General features: G+C 38.0%; 1 protein-coding gene across 1 annotated transcript in view; it reads left to right on the plus strand.

Moving 5' to 3' along the window:
• Positions 1 to 13632, plus strand: part of LOC139732277 (origin recognition complex subunit 3-like) — a 31722-nt gene extending 18090 nt beyond the window's left edge. Inside the window, exons 9-18 of the mRNA XM_071643149.1 lie at positions 1422 to 1535; positions 1940 to 2073; positions 3739 to 3802; positions 4763 to 4959; positions 7050 to 7177; positions 7815 to 8040; positions 8208 to 8349; positions 11607 to 11723; positions 12133 to 12209; positions 13498 to 13632. Coding sequence (XP_071499250.1) covers positions 1422 to 1535; positions 1940 to 2073; positions 3739 to 3802; positions 4763 to 4959; positions 7050 to 7177; positions 7815 to 8040; positions 8208 to 8349; positions 11607 to 11723; positions 12133 to 12209; positions 13498 to 13603 — 1305 coding nt within the window. The 3' untranslated portion in view covers positions 13604 to 13632. The remainder of the gene's footprint in view (positions 1 to 1421; positions 1536 to 1939; positions 2074 to 3738; positions 3803 to 4762; positions 4960 to 7049; positions 7178 to 7814; positions 8041 to 8207; positions 8350 to 11606; positions 11724 to 12132; positions 12210 to 13497) is intronic.
• Positions 13633 to 19209: the final 5577 nt, after the last annotated feature.

The following is a 19209-nucleotide window of genomic DNA, read 5'->3' on the forward strand; positions in this document are numbered from 1 at the left end:
GTTATGGAGAACTCAATGTTGGTTGTGGGGAAAAAGGAACTCTTCCTCCTTCCATTGGTACTGGGGAAAAAGGAACTCTTCCTTCTTCCATTGGTACCTGATTATATTCATTGAGAAATGTCATGCATGACTGAAAGCGTGAACTTTTATAAAGACAACAATGACAACAATGACCAATTGCCCCATTGAGTGTCACATGAAGGAACAATGAATGTCACACTTGATCTGTGAATGAAAATGGACAAATTGACGACCAGCCCGCATGACTGCAGGTTTGTGTTTGGGGTTTCTTCTAACTTTTTATGGTCCATAACCTTCAACATGGCCATGTTGTCAATAACTTGATCACTCCCACAAAGGTTAACCCATTATCCATTTTTAGCTCACCTGAGCCAAAGGCTCATGTTGAATATGAACAGAGAAAATGGACTGTGTTGGTCGGCTTTGTAGGAGTGACCAAGTTATAGGATGGGTGGCCATGTTGCAGGTTTAATATGGCCTTTAATAGCAACCCTGAACACAAACCTAAACACAAACATACATTTGTACAGGCTAGCCTGTTTATTTGGACACTTTCATTGGCAGATCTTATCCATTCAGTGAGACATTCATTGTTCCTTCATGTGACACTCAAACTTGGAAAAAATGCAATGTGTCATTGTTGTCTTTAAATTTCATGTGTTCAGTCATGCATGACATTTGTTAACATAATTAGGTACCAATGGAAAGAGTTCCTCTTTCCCGACAACCAACATTGTGCTGTCAATAGGTGACAATTATGAAATAGTAGCCCCCCAAAGTTGGATTACCTTTTTTACGCACGCTATACAGTTGCCTGTACATAGTCAGGAGTTTAAAGACAAATATTTCTCAGGTCATCTCATTCTATGTAGAACATTTTTGTAATTTTACCTTTGCCAGTCTGTTAACATGTAGCAAATAATCTGGCATGTACAGTGAGTCAAACATGTGATTGATCATTGCAATCTGACACTTGTACTACTACTATGTCTGACCTCCATTAGTATGCAATATACCTCAAAGATAAGAGTGTTACATTGTAAATGATGAAAGTGAAAGACTTACCTGCTTTCCTTAACTTTATTCTTTGTCTGGAATGCTGTAAAAGTGGAAATCTTTGAATAATTTTGTGCACTTGATCTGGCAAGATGAGTTTTGCATATTTTTGTTTCCGTGGACTCAAAATATAAATTAATTCTTCATACAGCAAGCAAAATATATGCATACAATGTATGTGTTATTGTTTCATACTAGTTCCATGTCGTAAGAACATTTCCACATCACAAAATGTTAACACTGTACAGTAGTGACCACAGGAACCTGATTGATGAAAATGTGCAAAACACCTTTGTGGGATTTCCTAAAGAACTGACAAGAAAATGCCACAAACATCTTTGCAGGTTCTGCTGACTGCCAAGCATCCATTCAAGCTGGGGTCAAAGGTCTTCCAGTTCTTGCTGGACCTCTTCCTCTATCATGACTTTTCTGTCATGAATTTTGTGCAAGGGTTACAGGTATGTAAAGCAGAAAAACTGTATCTTGGTATGGTCTAGCAATCTCCTAGAAAATGAAAATCAGAAAGTGAGGAAAGTACATATTTATATTATAGTCCTTCAGTATTATCTGATTATTCAAATAATGAGTTTTCATCACTCCCTTACATTCTATCCTTACATTAATTAAGTTTGAATATTTCAGAAGTTGTAAAAGATTTGTTAGTGAAGTCTATGTGATATTGTACTTGCCATGAACTTTCAGACAATCTGAAAGACATTTTTTAAAGCACAAGAATACATTTCATGTTTACAATTACTTAAGACTTTAAGCTCAAGCTTCAGTTCTACTTGTTTACACCTTTTACACTTCTCTCCATGTGAAGCATGCACTCTAAATGGTATCACCTTTGTTTGGCTTACAGTTTGCTGTCCTAGATCACTATTTCTCCCAGCCACTGAGCTTACTCTGTTGTCGTCATGGTGATGCCATCAGCCGGATCAGAAACTTGTCACACGAGCAACTTGAGTTATTTCGACAGTTGCAGTCTTTCAGGAGGTAAATTCCATGTCAAGATTCATGTGAAATAATGCATATCAGGTAATAGTGATGACTGCCTGTAAGAATGAAACCAAGCTGATCTTTCTTACATTCTGCTTCCATTTCCAGAGATGTTTTCCAGTTTCTGTATTGCAAGAACTGCTGATGGAACAGTATTGTATGATAGTTTACTACTGTATGTTTATTGTGGTTCAGTAGTTTAAGTTCACAAGAGTATCAATCTTGAAATCCCTGGTTCAAGTCTCCTGGCTGCAATACTCAGTAATTTTGCCTGTTGGCTCGGTACTTTGTCATCATTCTGTAGTTCAGTGGAAAGGACTTTATCTGTTTATGTGCCACATTTACATGCCTGACTCAGTTGACGGCTTGCCAAGTTTCCATATTCTGCTCCAACGCACAACCCCCCCCCACCGATCAATAAATGCCACATTACATTGAAAGCAGTTCCCACAATTCCAATCTTGACACATGTAGCTTGCATTTTATGAGGTGATTGGCTATGAAGCAGTATTCCCTAGTGGATTTTCTGGTAAATTCTAAGTTTTTGTTACTGTTTTATGTGCAAAAATCATGGCATGACAATAGTATAGCTACTGGTCATTTGAAAGGAAAAATAATCATAGATTTGTCACACAATTTTCATTGAAAAGAAGCTTGGAAATTTATCTACAACTTCCCTCTTGACATGTCCAGGGTAACAAGAATCTATGAAAGTTACATAGATTTGAAAAACAGAATGTTTTATCAAAGCATGCTTGCATTGCTGTCTCAAAATGATGTGGCACACAGAGGGTTTGCAGTATGGCACATTATGAGTTAAGCCACTGGTCCTGTGGCTACTTGTTAGTGAGCATTCACTGACAGTCATGTAAAACAATATAGTCAACCTTGCCTTAATTTGATTCTATATAAACTGGAGAAAAAAGCCTCGACTTAGAGAAAATTTGAAATTGAGGATTAAAATCAGTAGAATATAAAGAGAAGAGGACTTGAAAAGACCTTAGACTTTAGGTGATTATTTGACTTATGCGAGGTCGACTTAAGCAAGGTTGACTGTATTCAAATCAAGATGGTTCCTTCTTTCAATAGAGTGTTGATACATGAGACCAGTATAACATTGCTTCATGCAAGCTTCTTAGTGTGATGTCCTCATCTTTTCTCCTCTCTCTCTCTCTTGATGTAAGCATTCTTTGAGGTCTTCATTTGTACAAGAAGCAGTTTGTTTTTTTTTAAATCACCTACATCAGCTTAAACATTTCCTTTATTCCTTTTCTCATACCTCCTTTTCACTGGTTTTTTTCTCTCTGCCTCTCTTTCTTGCGCCATGAGCATCTTTTCATGATGGATACCGGCGCAATTCAAGTGTTCATATTATTATTATTATTAAACAAAATGTCATCATGATATATCTTAGCTTGTGAAATATTGCTAGTCTCTAAAAAGAGAAACAATTTTAATTTCTTGACATTAATCTTTTTCACTGCCTTTTCAGTGAAAAATTGGGAGATTGACAACTACCAACTCTTACGATGGTAATGATTGCACTTGTCTCCCATATTTTATATGGAAACATTGAATGGTGGATTTAATGATGAAACAATCTTCATGTCTCCAATATTGAATAAACTGCAATGTGACTAGAGCTATTTTGTCTGTATGCAGGTTTGTGGATGGTTGCCCAGCTAGTGACCAGAGAGCCCTTCTACTGGATGACAAACACATGAAGGTCAGTCTGATCTACTGGTAGACATACATGCCAACTCATCTCTCTGTACCACTACAGGTAGATAGCTGTCAATTTCTCTCTTACTGCACAACTGATATCTTTTTTGGAAATTGTTCTTGAAATCATAAGAACAAACTTAATGGAATAAGAAATGATGTGTTATCTACACATGTTTTAATTTCCTGGCAACTGCTTGAAACTAGACAAAAAAACTCATGATAGTAAATCGTGTTTGTTTGTTTGTAACATCACTGTACCTTTCTTCAAAGACACTTCCAACTTCACAGATTTCCATTTTACAGAAAGTGTGCATGAATGAACCTTTTTTAGCAGCCTGTGCACTTAACTCTCTATGTGCCACGTTCGCATGCCCACTCAGGCGACGGCGTGCCAACTTTGCATATTCTGCTCAAACCCACAAAGCCGCCCAAACCAATCGATAAATAGCCAAATGCCACAGCGTTTGTCTTGATTCCATTCCTGTCACATGTAGCTTGTGTTTTATGTAGTGATTGGCTATAAAGTAGTGTTCCCAACTGGGTCTGCGAGTAAATTCTAAGTTTCAGGCACTGTTTTGTGTGCAGATGTCATGCCTCCAGTGCCTCTACAGTAATGTAGTAGCTAATGGTCATTTAAAAGAAAAATGATCTTAGATCTGTCACACAATTTACATAATAGGAAAACTTGGCATTTTCTTCACAACTTTGCTCATTACATGTCCAGGGTAACAAAAATAGATATTGAACTTACAGGGATTTGAAAAGCAGAATGTTTTCCCAAAGCATGACTACATTGCTGTTTCAGAATAATGTTGCACACAGAGGGTTACACCATGGCACATAAAGAGTTAACAGACCAAAAGCCCAATGAATGATTACAGTTTTGACTGACTTTGTTGAACTTGCCTTTTCATAGACTTGTAATGCTTGTTCACTACTCTTTCTCCCTCCAACTGTATAGAAGGTGCTTCAAGAGCTTCTTAAGAAGCTGAGTGACTACCACAAGACATTTTATCCAACTCTACGATGCCTTCATATCCTGTCAGAAAGCTTACCCTACCATCCCCTGGGCAAACAGATGAGGGAGCTCTATGCTTTGGCATCAGAAGGTGACATCTATGAGACAGATGGCTACAAGGAGGCATTCAAGTACATGAAGTGAGTGAGAAATTGACAAGATTACATTTCAGTCAGGAATTGCTCTTTGATCACTGTATGAGAATAAATGCAACAAATCAATGAAAATAACCAGTATTGACATGTTTGTTACTTCTAAAATTAAAGTTATAGGGTTTAGGAACATGTTTTAGTGTGTTGGGGGGGGGGGGGGTGCTGTTCCCACCTCAGCTGCCAAGTGATATTGATCTAGCCAATTTAAAAGACAACTCTTCATGTAGAAACCCATTCTAGCCATACAGATGAAATGTCAAGATTTTGGAGAAAATTCTTTGTGTGGTTAAAGACCCAGTACCATAGGGAGAGAAGGGTGAGTCTGACCAAAATTAAATTGATCTTCATTTGCTGCCCACTTGGTTACATTAAAAAACAAACAAACAAACAAACAAAAACTACTACAGGTGTAGTCTTGTTAGAATGGGATTGCCTGTCAGTGAATATGTGTGTCAAAGAGAACACTCTTTAGTAATGTTCTTTTCTTGCTGAAATTCTTTTTAGCTCTGGGTATACTCACATAGAGATCCGTAACAAAGCTGTACGCAATTTATTATGGGAATTTTTTAATGTATTCGAGTTGGGCCAGCTGTTCCACTGCATGTATCCCCCACTACCGGATCTTGGAAATGCATCTAGCTTGAGAAATTTGTCATCACCTTGTAGTTAACACTACGCGTTTTCACATCAGCCCGATAAAAATCCAAGCTTGTGATATTTTCCAATTTCCCAAGTCAGAAAATAGCGCGCTATTTCAAAACATCGGGCTGATGTGAAAATGCCTTTAGTCTAGAATTTGCAAATGCTGAATTAATTAATGCAATTTGACCTTGTCGAAGACATTTTTTTTAAATTTGTTTTTGTTGTCTGATTAAGTCCCCAATACTCAGTCCAGACAACTTGCTTATAATAAACATATGTGCTGCGTGATCAGCCATCTATAGGTAGATAATAAAATTCAAGAGTTCTCATAGATTTCTGTGACAGAAACCTTTGTGCATTGGAACGCTTCCTTGTGTACAGTCTTCATCTCTTTTTTCCTTGCAACTTCCCCAAGTAGGCTACCTGTAACATTGGCCTTTATATCGTCGCTAGGGTGACAAGACCTTGTAGCTACTATTTTTGTGAAAATGACTTTTTTGCATTTATGGTCACATAATCGGTTAAGTGATGTCCTGTCCAAATCCTAGTTGTCTTACCCCAAAAATGAAGCCACAATGACACATCAAAGGAACGGCTGTCCCATTTGGTATAGTGCTTTGGCCGCCATGTTTTTTGGCTCTTCTGAACATTTGACATTTTTGACAAATTGCCCTACATCGACGTAAATAAGCGCTGAATTGATCAGTGTTTAGTAGTAGCCATGATAAAAAATCATGGGCGTACATACTCAAGCAGGATTCGAACCTACGACCTCCTGATCACCTGACAGGCGTCATCTCCACTAGACCACCGAGGTCGTAGGTTCGAATCCTGCTTGAGTATGTACGCCCATGATTTTTTATCATGGCTACTACTAAACACTGATCGATTCAGTGCTTATTTACGTCGATGTAGGGCAATTTGTCAATCAGTTGCAATGAAAACATCTCGACGGAAGAAATTCATGAATTTGAATAACAAAGCAGTACCCGCTGCATGCTATAAGGATTAGAACCAACACTTGCTTTCGGGCGAAAGCTCGGTGGTCTAGTGGAGATGACGCCTGTCCGGTGATCAGGAGGTCGTAGGTTCGAATCCTGCTCGAGTATGTACGCCCATGATTTTTTATCATGGCTACTACTAAACACTGATCGATTCAGTGCTTATTTACGTCGATGTAGGGCAATTTGTCAATCAGTTGCAATGAAAACATCTCGACGGAAGAAATTCATGAATTTGAATTTGACATTTTGTAGATACAAGGTCTTGACGCCCCAGCAACAATATGCAAGTTCTTTATAATTCCTTTTGTGGGGTTTTTTATGTTGTTTTGTTTTTCTCTTTCTAAGAATAGACTTGTGATTTGATCTTTGGTTGAATTGCAGCTAAGATATTTGTGTGGAATATCCAGAACACTTTTTTCTCTCGTGCTCAAGATTGTTTGCCAGAGATGAGCTCCTGACCAAGATGACTCTTTGTGAGGAGACTCTAGCTTCCTTTGAAGGGCTGCAGGAATCACGATTTCAGATTGAAACTTTACAAGCCAAGCTGGAAACTCTAGGAGGTAAGAATCAATTTGAATATGTCTCAGAAATCAAAGCCCTCTTTGGAACCCACATGATTTCAAAATAAGAGAAAATTGCTTACATCTCTCCAGGACATTTAGGACAATTTTGCTAACAAGTTTGTCTGTTGATGAATATCATTTATGTGTCAGTCATTAAAGTCAGAGTGAATTGATTTTTTGAATGATCAAGCTCTTTCCAAGCTATACTTTGTGAATTTGAAATCAATGGTTCCAGAAATCTTACAAGGTCAACATCATGATGTTCTGCTAAAATGATGTAATTAATGCAATCACTCAGCAGGGGGAAAAAAAAATCTCTTTTTGCTGACCTTGTTTTAAGTGAATAATACTGGTCCACTTTGTGGCAGTAGAGGACTTCTACAGAAACCTGACATCCCATAAAGTGATGTTTGGATGATTTCTCTCTGAGATTTGTTGGCTACTTCATGACTTACCAGTGAGCAAATCGCTCCTATTAGTTTGAACGTAGAGTTTCATCAAAGGACAAAGGAGTAGATTACATGAATTCACACAGCTGTGTCTTCAGCAATGAGAATGTGTGAATTTGAATGGCAGTATGTTTTACATTGAGCTGTAATGTGTCTTGTGGGTGTGTTCTTTTTTCTTTCCTTAGATTCCTGTAATCAGCCTGTGGAAGACAATGACAGTGAGGAGGGAAAGACCAAGAAGAGACAAGGATCAAAGGAAGAAGAAGTGATGGAGGAGGGATGTATCCAAGGGAAGACCACGCTTCACTCTCTGCAGCAGAAACTGATGTACAATGCCAGGAAACAGCGCAAGATGACCCGATATGAAGCCTTGCGCAGTGAGATCCTAGACTTCTTTGATTCTTTGTTCAGGTTTGTAAGCCTTATACATTCTTGTTAGTGTCAATAGATAATTATTAAAGCGCAACATCAGTCTTATAGTCAGTAAAATGTAGATAATGTATTAAAGATGGATTGTTTTTATGTAATGAAAGACGGGTGTATTGCAGTCTTTCCTTTTCATTTATTCATTCCTGCAGGCAGTATTTGACATGCCCAATGAACCAACCTCTGCATGAAGTGTGCTACTATAACGATATCTCTGAGCTCAGGCAGCGTCTGAATGCCTCCCCGAGGGCAGCAATCCAGACTGCTTTGAGTAATCCATACTACTACCTGCAGGTAGGAAGCTGTCTCACTACACAACTGTTGTGTTACACCATCTATTTAGCCAGCACTCACCACCATAATGGTGTAATGGTCACTGCTTTGGTGTTAGACCATCTATTTGCTAACGCTCACCACCATAATGGTGTAATGGTTACTGCTTTGGTGTTAGACCATCTATCAGCCATCTGTTGATGTACACTCACTGTTGTCATAACATCATCTACTGTATACGCCAAATATTTCAAGAGGTTTTTATTTTCACGAATTTTGCAAGTCAGGTGCTATTCGCGAAATTAAAGACATGCGAAAAATATTGACTCTCATCCGGATGTGAATGTGACATATGCGTGTACTTCTCTTTCTACATTTCTCCATTCAGTACAGGACTCAACGATCATGAATTTAACCACTCACAAAATCGTCGGGTATTCCCGATTCGCTAAAATTTAGACTCGCGAAATATATGGCGTATACAGTACATAGGAGCACACTGTCTTCCTGGTGTCTCAGTGTAAGACGCATATTGATTGATGTCTTGCCAACCACTCTTTATAGAATGGGTAACGAGAATCCTGCGATCTGATTGGTCGAGAGCTATGTGTTCATTTTTACTGGCCGCACGCAGAGTCACAGTGGTAAACATGTTATCGCGCACTTAGCAAGAGTACGCCTACTTGTAACAAAGGTTCGCGCACTAAAGCAAGCGTTCGCGCACTCAGCTTGGCCATGTATCCAGTAAAAACGGTAAGCACGGGTATGCATGCCCGTTTACGGCAAGCCAAAAGGAAATGCATCTAGTAATTTTGTCATCGGGTAACACGATAGAAAAATGGGTTTTTGACAAGAAAATTACCCATTCTATAAATCAGATGACGCACATGTCTTTCGTGCGTCAGTCGGAATATAGTGTGCATGCGGTAACTATGGAATTTAGCCTAAACCCACTCGGCTTCGCCTCGTGGGTTAAGCATTCCATAGTTACCTTATGCATACAATTCCGACTGACGCACTCAGACCTGTGCGTCATTTGTATAATGAGTAAAAGATTTTGACTCTCTTGTAAAGATATGATGTCAATATCATATTTGTGCCTTTTTGGCCCCCCTTTCAGATCTCGGTCGTGGATCGCGCAATCCTCACGAAAATTTGCGCTAAGGTAGAGGCCAATGTAATCTACAAGACTATATAGTGAGATTTTTCAAATTTTATGTATTGCATATTAATCAATCTATGCTAATTTATGCAGAAATAATTTTTTTGCCAATATAAAAAAATAAAGCTCCGAGACTTCTAATCTTTGGAGAACATATTCTTTTCAATATCCTCAACAATAATATTGGAGCAAAAATTTGGCTTCATAATTATTTCTATATGTATTTTATTGTTTATTGAATTTCTTATGTATTTCCCTGTTTTTCTACTTTTTTGTCGAGCCCACTGGTGGTGTGGGGGGACTAAGGGATCGCCTGCGGTCTGTCCGTCCGTCATCCGTCCGTCCGTCGTCTGTCCGTAACGCTACAAAAACTTGAATAACTCTCTACTGAGGATTTCAATTTCAATCAAACTTGGAGGGAAGAGTGGTTATGCAAAGTTACACATTTTACCAAAAATGAAGGGCACCTCAAGGTCAAAGGTCACAGGCAGAGGTCTATGATCTTTAGGGCCCAATGTTAAGTTTTTAGGGGGCGTTTCGTTTATGGCTCGTAACTTTTAATGTATCTGTCAGTTTGTGAACAAACTTAGATGGTAGATGTCCCTTGGGAAGTTGAAGGTTACCACAAGGTCAAAGGTCACAGACAGGGGTCATCGAACTTTTAGGGCCCAATGTTAACTTTTTATGGCGCGTTTGATTATGGCTCATAACTTATGATCCCTTTGTCCGTTTGTGACCAAACTTGGATGGTAGATGTCCCTTGGGGAGGTGAAGGTCATCACAAGGTCAAAGGTCACAGACAGGGGTAAACAAACTTTTAGGACCCAATGTTAAGTTTTTAAGGGCGCGTTTCGATTGTGGCTCATAACTTTTGATCCCTTTGTCCGTTTGTGACCAAACTTGGATGGTAGATGTCCCTTGGGGAGGTGAAGGTCATCACAAGTTCAAAGGTCACAGAAAGGGGTCAACAAGCGTTTAGGGCCCAATGTTAAGTTTTTTAGGGCATGTTTCGATTGTGGCTCATAACTTTTGATCCCTAAGTCCATTTATGACCAAACTTGGACGGTAGATGTCCCTTGGGGAACGAAAGGTCATCACAAGGTCAAAGGTCACAGAAAGGGGTCAACAAATTTTTAGGGCCCATTGTGAAGTTTTTATGGCGCGTTTCGATTATGGCGCATAACATTTGATCCCTTTGTCCATTTGTGACAAACTTGGATGGTAAATGTCCCTTGGGGAGTAAGGTCACCACGAGGTCAAAGGTCATAGGCGGGTCAATGAACTTCTGGGAGTTAGAAAAATATTAATTTCTTGTACGCGAATGGGCGAGACACAATTTGGCACTTGCCTTGTGTTTTTGTTGGGTTTTTTTTGGTCAAAATTTGTTGCTGAAACTTTTTAAAGCATATTCAGGCTAAAATACATCATTATCAGCCATTGAAAGTGAAAATATTTATTTTTATATGAATTAATTGCAAAAACACAATTTACATTGGATTTGTACACAAAATCATGTTTTTGAGCAATTTTGGGTCAACGAAGTTTTTTTAAAGGGGCGTGGCTTCAAAACAGTATGCCTGTTAGCGACAAATTTGGTCTCAAAAAGTTGCGCGATACTTGAAAGAAAAAAGTCATAAAATATTGTGGCGAGAGCATCACGCGTTGCAGAATAATCAAGCGAAATGTCGAGGGAGGGCAAAATGCCCCCCCCCCCCCCCCCCCCCCCGCCGGTGGGAATTATTATTATTATTTATTCGGCTTTCATTCACAAATATCATAGTACATATTTCGAAATCAGAACATACACTGGAGTGATAAGGGAATAAATTAAGTCTCGTGTATTTTGTGTTCATGTGTTCATCCATCTCCCACTGGTTTTTAGTTCAATCAAGCATCCCCCCTCCCATAATAATGAAATAATGATGAAATGAGGTAAAAACCATGAAATCATTTTCTGGTTGTTACTGTTGCAATGAAATGCAATTCTTCTGCTGTTATATCTTTATATCAGATATCATTTCATCATCTTAAAGTGATATTGATTTATTTCTGTCTAGAAAATTATAATCATTTAGCATCAAGAGTGGAATAATATCTGTATTGTGTCTTTACACAGAACTCAGAGTGTGAGAAGCTGGGTGATGGGATCAGCAACACTCTGCCTGACCTGTGCATTGTCTACAAACTCCATCTTGAATGTGGTCGATTAATCAACCTGTATGACTGGTTACAGGTGAGATTGAATATAGGTAGACAGGCAGGCAACTCAAGAGTACTTTAATAGTTGAACAGTTAAATGAGGGTAGTAAAGATGTACACAAATTCGACTGTAATTTTATCAAATAAACAATGTGTTACAGTAAGTCTGGGATTGATATGGGGCAGATGTGCCAAGTCACTTGATTCATTTAAAGATTCCAGATAAATGAAATTTATCTTCATGTTTTGATACTAGAATGCAAACACTCCTTGATTCTATTTTTATTTGGGCTTGTTGAGTAGCATGTAATGCACAGTTACCTAATTCCTCTTTGTAACTGTTAGCAGCTCTGAAGGCATTGTTCCTGGGTAGAATGGGTGATTTCATTCAGTCATTAAGATAATAATTTATATCCTACCACTGTTTTCTCTTCCTCTATCAGGCATTCATTACTGTAGTTCAGGGAGACAGTCATCCAGAGACCAGTGACACAACCTCAAAACCAGATTCTGTCTTGCAGTATCCTTTCAGAAACAAGGCTTATTGTTAAAATCTTGATTTGACATATTTTTCAGTTAGCAATGATGGTATATTCAGTTGGAAGTTTGAGCTTAACCGAGGTAAGCCCTCAAGTGAGCTGTGATGATCTTTCTGTCCATTGTCTGCCTTCCCTCATGTGTTGCGATAACCTTGCTATAATCTTCTTTTATAAGACCATGGTCCAATACAACAAAACTTGCTTGGAGTCATTCTTACAAGCAAGGAATACAGAATTTATCCAGTTATACTAGTAGTGAGTAAGGAGCTCAATGTCATAGCCTTATAGCATTGTGTAGATACTGTGTTTGACATGGTGTGTCTCTTTAGAAGTACAGCTTCTTAACAGTACACTGCAGATCACTGTACTTTCTGTTGGCCATAAATGAATAGTTTTGTTTGGTATGGATGGCAGCAGTGCTGTAATATCACTTATTCTTTGACAGTCCTACATTACACATATATAGTGAGCCAAAACGGTTTGGTAAAACACAGCAATAGCACAGCATGGCATGATTTTCATGCAAATGCAGAATTCAGGTTAAACATGATGCCCCTCTTCCCCCCCCCCCCCCTCCCCCTCCCCCCCCCCAAAAAAAAAAATAAATAAATAAATAAATAAAAAAAAAATGGAAAAAGAAAAATACAATCTGATTTCCACATAGCTAACTTTCAAAATGATTAAACAATCTGAATGCTGTTTCAGAGAATGAAACTATAACTTCTTACATACATTTTGCAGAAAACCCCATTCAATTTGGCTAAGTGGTCACAGAGAAATGTGGATCGTTGTGAAGCATGTCACGGTTCCCTTTCTTCCAAGGTCAACACTTGGATGCTCTTTGAATTGCATTAATGTGTGATTACAATGGACAAAACTTAGAAGGAATGAATTTCTCTTTGACCACTGAAGCAAAACGGATGGATTTTTCCGTAAAGTGTAGATAATAAATCATAGTTTCATACATTGTACCTTGAAATTGCATTTGGATTGATTCCCTATTTCTAAACTTACTGTCGCAGAAAATCTGGTTGTCATTTTTTTTTTTTTTTTTTTTTTGGGGGGGGGGGACATACGGTGCCGTTATTTACACTGTAACAAGGGCAATGGACATACATGTAGGTAGTAGTATAAGTACTTGTACTAGTAATTATGATCTTGAATTATTTGTGTGTATCCTGTGTCTGCAGGGTTTATAATTACTAGATTGTTTGTTTGTGTAATAGAATCTATACACCTGCTAGAATCCTTGACCAACTTTGATGTCAGAGCTCGATTTATCCGTGCTGTCTCTGAGCTTCAGTTCCTTGGTTTTGTCAAGCCCACCAGGAAGAAGACTGACCATGTGGCAAGACTTACATGGGGTGGTTGCTAGGGGCAACATGCTAGAGTAACTACTGTATGTGCCATGTATTTCACAAGTATGATATTTCATGATTTGGTCCTTGTGCAACAATTTTGCAAGTAATAAAAATTCCAATCAAGAACCACGCTGATGAAATGAAAAAGAAATATTGTCGCCTTTTAAAGAAAAGTTTAATAGTGAATTTTCCATCTCAGAAACAATATGCAACGCATATGTGTTTACATGAAGTTATTTTTTATTTGCAAGCTCTTTATTTGCAAACTCTTTATATTTGCAAGCTCTTCTATGCAAGCTCTTCATATTGTAAACTCTTGCAAAATATTGCTAAATCTAAAGGTACAGGAAGTTAAGCATTCCTGGAATGGTTGTTTTCTCATGTGTTTTCAGTGATCAAAAGAGTTCCAAAGTTATCGATGAGTTTAATCTGACGAATTTATATTGTGCTATTAATTACGAATTTGATTTTTTTTTTTTTTGTATTCATTGTATTGGATATAATTTCAAAACATGAAGTCACATTGGAACTGTTGAATGTTTTGCCAAAGGGTGTGATACTTATTTTATAAATTATGCATTTTCAGTAGTTTCATAGCAGCAACAACAGGGGAATTCTGTTCACGTGCACATATTCATTAATAATCAGTGTAGTATGTGATGTGCTGATTGTCGCTGCTGAATGTATCCTACGTCACTTATGAGACATTTGAGTCGTACAGTTTCTACCTCATTGTTTACTTTTATATTAAACTTCAATTTAATCATCCTTGAGACACGTTCCTGGTAATCATGTTATTATTACAGTTATTGAGTCTATTGTTCATTTGTCATGGCATTATTGTGAAATGACCTTTTAGTGTAGTAGGTTTTCTTCAATACAATGTAGCCACCGAGTACATTGTAAATAGGGAACCCACAGATGACACTTGGTCAAAACGAAAAACAAAACAAAACATAAAGCGTAAAGCACCGAGTCTGAGAAGGTTTAGATATTAATTGGACTGAATGAGTCAGTAATGCCTCCAGATTTCACCGCAAGAGTGCAATTGATGTTTAATCACTGTGATGTCATCTGGAGATTTTCCTCAAGCTTGGCATGCTCAATATTCCAAGTTTTTTGTGAACCAGTATTCAAAAGGGTTTAAACACTTTAACATTCAGCAGCAACAGGTATTCAGGTAAAAACAGGATACAGCAAATTGTTTATAGTTCCTCTTGATGTGATGCCATTTTGATGTTTGTTGTTGTTTATTTGGAGAATGGGTAATAGATATTAATATGCAAGTAAAGTCAAAAGTCTTATCAGTAATTGGGATTATGTGACAGAGAACAGGCGAGGTTGATATGCTGTATGATAGCATTCATTGTAAAAAGTTCTCAAGATGAATCAGTTTCCAAGACATTCGGATACACTATTCATGATCGTGCACTCCAATCTGTGTAATGTATCAAACCCACATCAGTGAGAATTTGAACCATAAATGGATATGCACATGAAGAGTTCAAACAAACAGCAATGTAAAGTTAGTACTCCTAGATAATGTACATGTACATGTATGTACCTGTGACTCATGAAACATTAAATTCTGGTGTCTTATTTGATTCTTTCATATCGTTTAGTCCTAGGCATCAAACTACGTCTCTATGAAATCCATGTCTACAACTCTAACCATAACCCACCCTTAACCAAAACAATCAAGTCATGCATTTCTTTCTTTATATCTTTGGTGTTTATCACTGCTTGCTCTTTACTACACCCTGGAATCAGAGTAATCAGCTTTTAAATAGAAAGTGCAGAATGCAGCAGCATGTCATGTGACAAGCTCAAAATGAATATCAGATCTTTCCACAGGCTCCATAGCCTCTTACATTTAACAAAGTGCTGCTGTTTTCTTATTGGGCACTTTTCAAATTACAGTTCAACCTCGATTACCCGGCCATGTCGGGACCGGCGCTCATCCGGATAAGCGAATTGGCCGGATATGGGAGACACAATGTCAATGTATATAGCTACCGTCCAAGCTGCCGTCCCAGTGCACTGGCAGCTAGGCAGGTAGCGTACCTTGCAATGGTGGTGTAATCTATGCTAGCCTGCGCAAAATTGTAGTCCCTTCTTTTATGATGATAATGTGGTGTGAATTTATGTTAGTTCTGTCGGGAATATTGTAGGTAAATCATGTGAGTTCTGTAGAAATTTTAATTGAGTTTAAAGTCACTGTTTTTTTCTCAATTTTTGGATGAAAAAAAGAGTCCTGCACTGTGTGAATGGATAATAGAGATTTCCGGATAAGAGGCCGGATAATCGAGGTCGAACTGTACATGTATTCCCTCTACATGCTTCGTATCTTGTTAAGGTTCACTCCCATTGCTCTGTCTGTTTTGTGCTTTTCTAAGATTCCTAACCTTTTATAGCCCAAGACCAGTGGAAGCTGGAATAAAAGGCATTTTTCTTTTCAACTGCAGCCTTCATGACTGTACTCCCTACCACTGTCCACTCAAACATCAATGTCTTTGAGTAGTTTTAGAAACAAATCTAAATTCACACAATGTTTCAAGCCTTTCTTAGCTTTCAAACTGCTTCTGGTCATCAGTGTTCACATTGTAATTGCAAGTGTTAAGAATACATAGAATTGCATTCAAAAACATGTTTCAGTATTATGTGTTCATTTGTATATTTCTATAAATTTATAGGCACATTGAACAACAGTACTTGTGATAATGGTTATGCTTTGTAGTTCCTGTTACAACGTACTGGAAGACAAGTAGAATCAGATGCAAAGGATTTTTGCATGCAAGCAACCCTTTAAATAAAATTTAGAGATTAATTAATGCAAATAAAGATGTATTCAAAGGCATGAATCTGTGTTATCTTACATTTATTTCAGTGTGCTATTGCTATCCAATGTATGTACTGTACAACAAAGCCAATGCACAATACTGGATTTTCTTTATTTCATGAAGCTGTTGATGTACAAAAGGGACTACAAACTATGATCACAGTTCAATGACGCTTTGTGAACTAGGAATGATCAGCAAATCAAGCTTAATTTGTGTAATATAACCCTAAATCATACACACTTCAGTATGAACTTTATGTTCACATGTCTAATCCTTTCAGATAACTTGTAGTAAACTTCTTGCAAAGGTTATTTGGAATGAAGTCATAGAAGCAACAGAGAAATACAACTTTGAGTGGCTGACAGATAAATGTCAGATGCTTGACTGTGATTGTTACTTTTCGATGACATCTTGAACTTTGACTAGCCACATATTCAATTTCTGCATAATGTATGCCTGAAATCCGGCTTTTTGCTACCAATAAATAAAGCTCCAAAAGGTATATTTTTCGTGTACATATTCGTTCCAGTGTTCTTAGCAAATAAAGTGACTAAAGAGCTTGTGCCATCAAGTTTTTTTCTTTAACCTCTTAAGTATTTTATTTTTATTTAACTTCTTATGCAGTGTATTTCTTTGGGTTTTTTAAATTTTGTTTTTGACTGCATTTTCTTTAATGGAATTTGTTGATGTAACTTCCATGCATGAAAATATACATTCATGTATTAACCCTATTCCCACAGGGGTGGGGGGGCATTTTGGCCCCCCCCCCCCACGTCTCACGTGATTATTCCGCAACACGTGATGCTCTCGCCGCGACATTTTATGCCTTTTTTCTTGCAAGTATCGCACAACTTTTGAGACCAAATTTGTGGCTCCCGGGCATACCGTTTTGAAGCCACGCCCCTTTGAAAAAAATTTGTTGACCCAAAAATTGCTCAAAAACATGATTTTGTGTACAAATCCAATGTATTGTGGTTTCAAGTCCCTCAAAAAACCCGGTGGGATTAGGGTTAAATGATTTCATCAAAAAAGCAAAGTACTCATACTTTTACAAAATTTGACTGAAAGCCTAATTTGCATTGAAATTGTAAATGAATTTACGTTTTTGAGCAATTTATATTTGAAACTGTGCACCCAAGTGTTGCAAATTTGGTCTCAAAAGATGTGGGACATTCTAAAGGAGAAAGTCAAACATTGCGGTGACAGCTTGGATGTCGGGAGGGGCTCGTCAGGCCTAGGACAGGGTTAGACATGTCTGTGAGCAGAATGCTAGGTACATGACATTGTGTACATGGAGAGTGCATTGAAATTGTATGGAGGGCTTCATTCAGTGTGACACATTGTTTTTACAGGAAGACTCTCTCAGTTAATACAAGACTTGTGCTATTACAGTGCACTCCCATTGTAACGAACACGGTCACAACGAAGTAAAAATTGAGGCCGCAAAAATTATCCATCCTACGTCTATTACTTTTTATATGTTTGGTTATAACCACATTTCGATCGTTAACGAACGAAAACTGCTGGTCCCAAGGACTTCGCTGCAACGGGAGTCCACTGTACTGTAAATGTGGAAATTTTTGTGGTGTTGAAATTTTTGCTGCGCATTTTGCGCAACCAGAAACTAGTGCAAAGGTAAAGCACACAAATACTTTTGCCTGCTATATGTTTCAGTAGTTGTAATCTTGATTCCATGCAATTAAAGACAGGCAAAACTCATCTTACCCAGCCAAGCGTAAAAATTAATCATGCAAAAATATCCATTTTTTACAGTACATTCTTGTTTCTTTTGAGTGAACATGAGTGGATTATTTTCCTTGGATGCTTCAAATAATTGAGCCTGCAACTTCGACTCTGACAAATTTCTTGTACACACACACACACACACACACACTACAAAGCATTCCATAACTGTACCACCTCTGGTTCCAGTGAAAAATAGCGTGTAAAACAATTACATGGTGCATGTTTGAATGAATTGAGATTGTATCGCCATAAGGATGCTATCTGCAAAGTTTGGTGAAACTCTGATCATTGTGTTTTCAAAAAAAAGATTACTGGTAAAATTAAAAATAATTTGCAGATCTGCCATGAAGAAACTTGCAACCACTGTCACCAATCTATGTACTCAGAATGTTACAGTATCTTTGCTCTGTCACTTCTGGTTCTACATAGTGAAAAGTTTCCCTCATGTGGGGAATTTGGATCTTCTCCCCCCACCCCCACCCCCCAAAAAACAAAATAAAAACAAAAACAAAACTGAACAGAACATTGTGCCCCTGGGGTGCCTCATGTAGCCAGGGCATGGCACCCATGTCTAGAAAAATTCTACAACCATAGTATTAATACCCACCAAGTTTGATGAATTAATTCTAACCAAGTGTTTTTTTAAAGAAAAAAAGAAAGAGTAAATACATGTATTGGAACTTCATTTGGTTCCCCCCCCCCCCACCATCTATCATGAACAAACCTGAAACTACAGTCATCAGATCTACTTACTCAATCAAAACATTTGACTTAGCTCTATCACTTTATGCTCTTGAGAAGAATTTTTTTCTTCTAATTCTTGATTTGAGGGTTTTGCCCCCTTCCCTGGGTAACATAGTGCTCATTTGAACAAATTGAGATCCCATCACCCTAGGGATACTACCTGCCATATTTTGGGAAAACCCATCGTGGGGTTTTCCCTAAAGAAGATATAAATGTAAAACTTTAACACATGACACACGAGGCATGCTAGACAATAAATAATGACCAGAATAATTCACTTCAGCCTTTGG

The sequence above is a fragment of the Diadema antillarum genome, unplaced genomic scaffold (assembly GCF_040938485.1).
Source record: "Diadema antillarum isolate AM-2024a unplaced genomic scaffold, OU_Dant_1.0 seq00000409_RagTag, whole genome shotgun sequence".
Lineage (NCBI taxonomy): Eukaryota > Metazoa > Echinodermata > Echinoidea > Diadematoida > Diadematidae > Diadema > Diadema antillarum.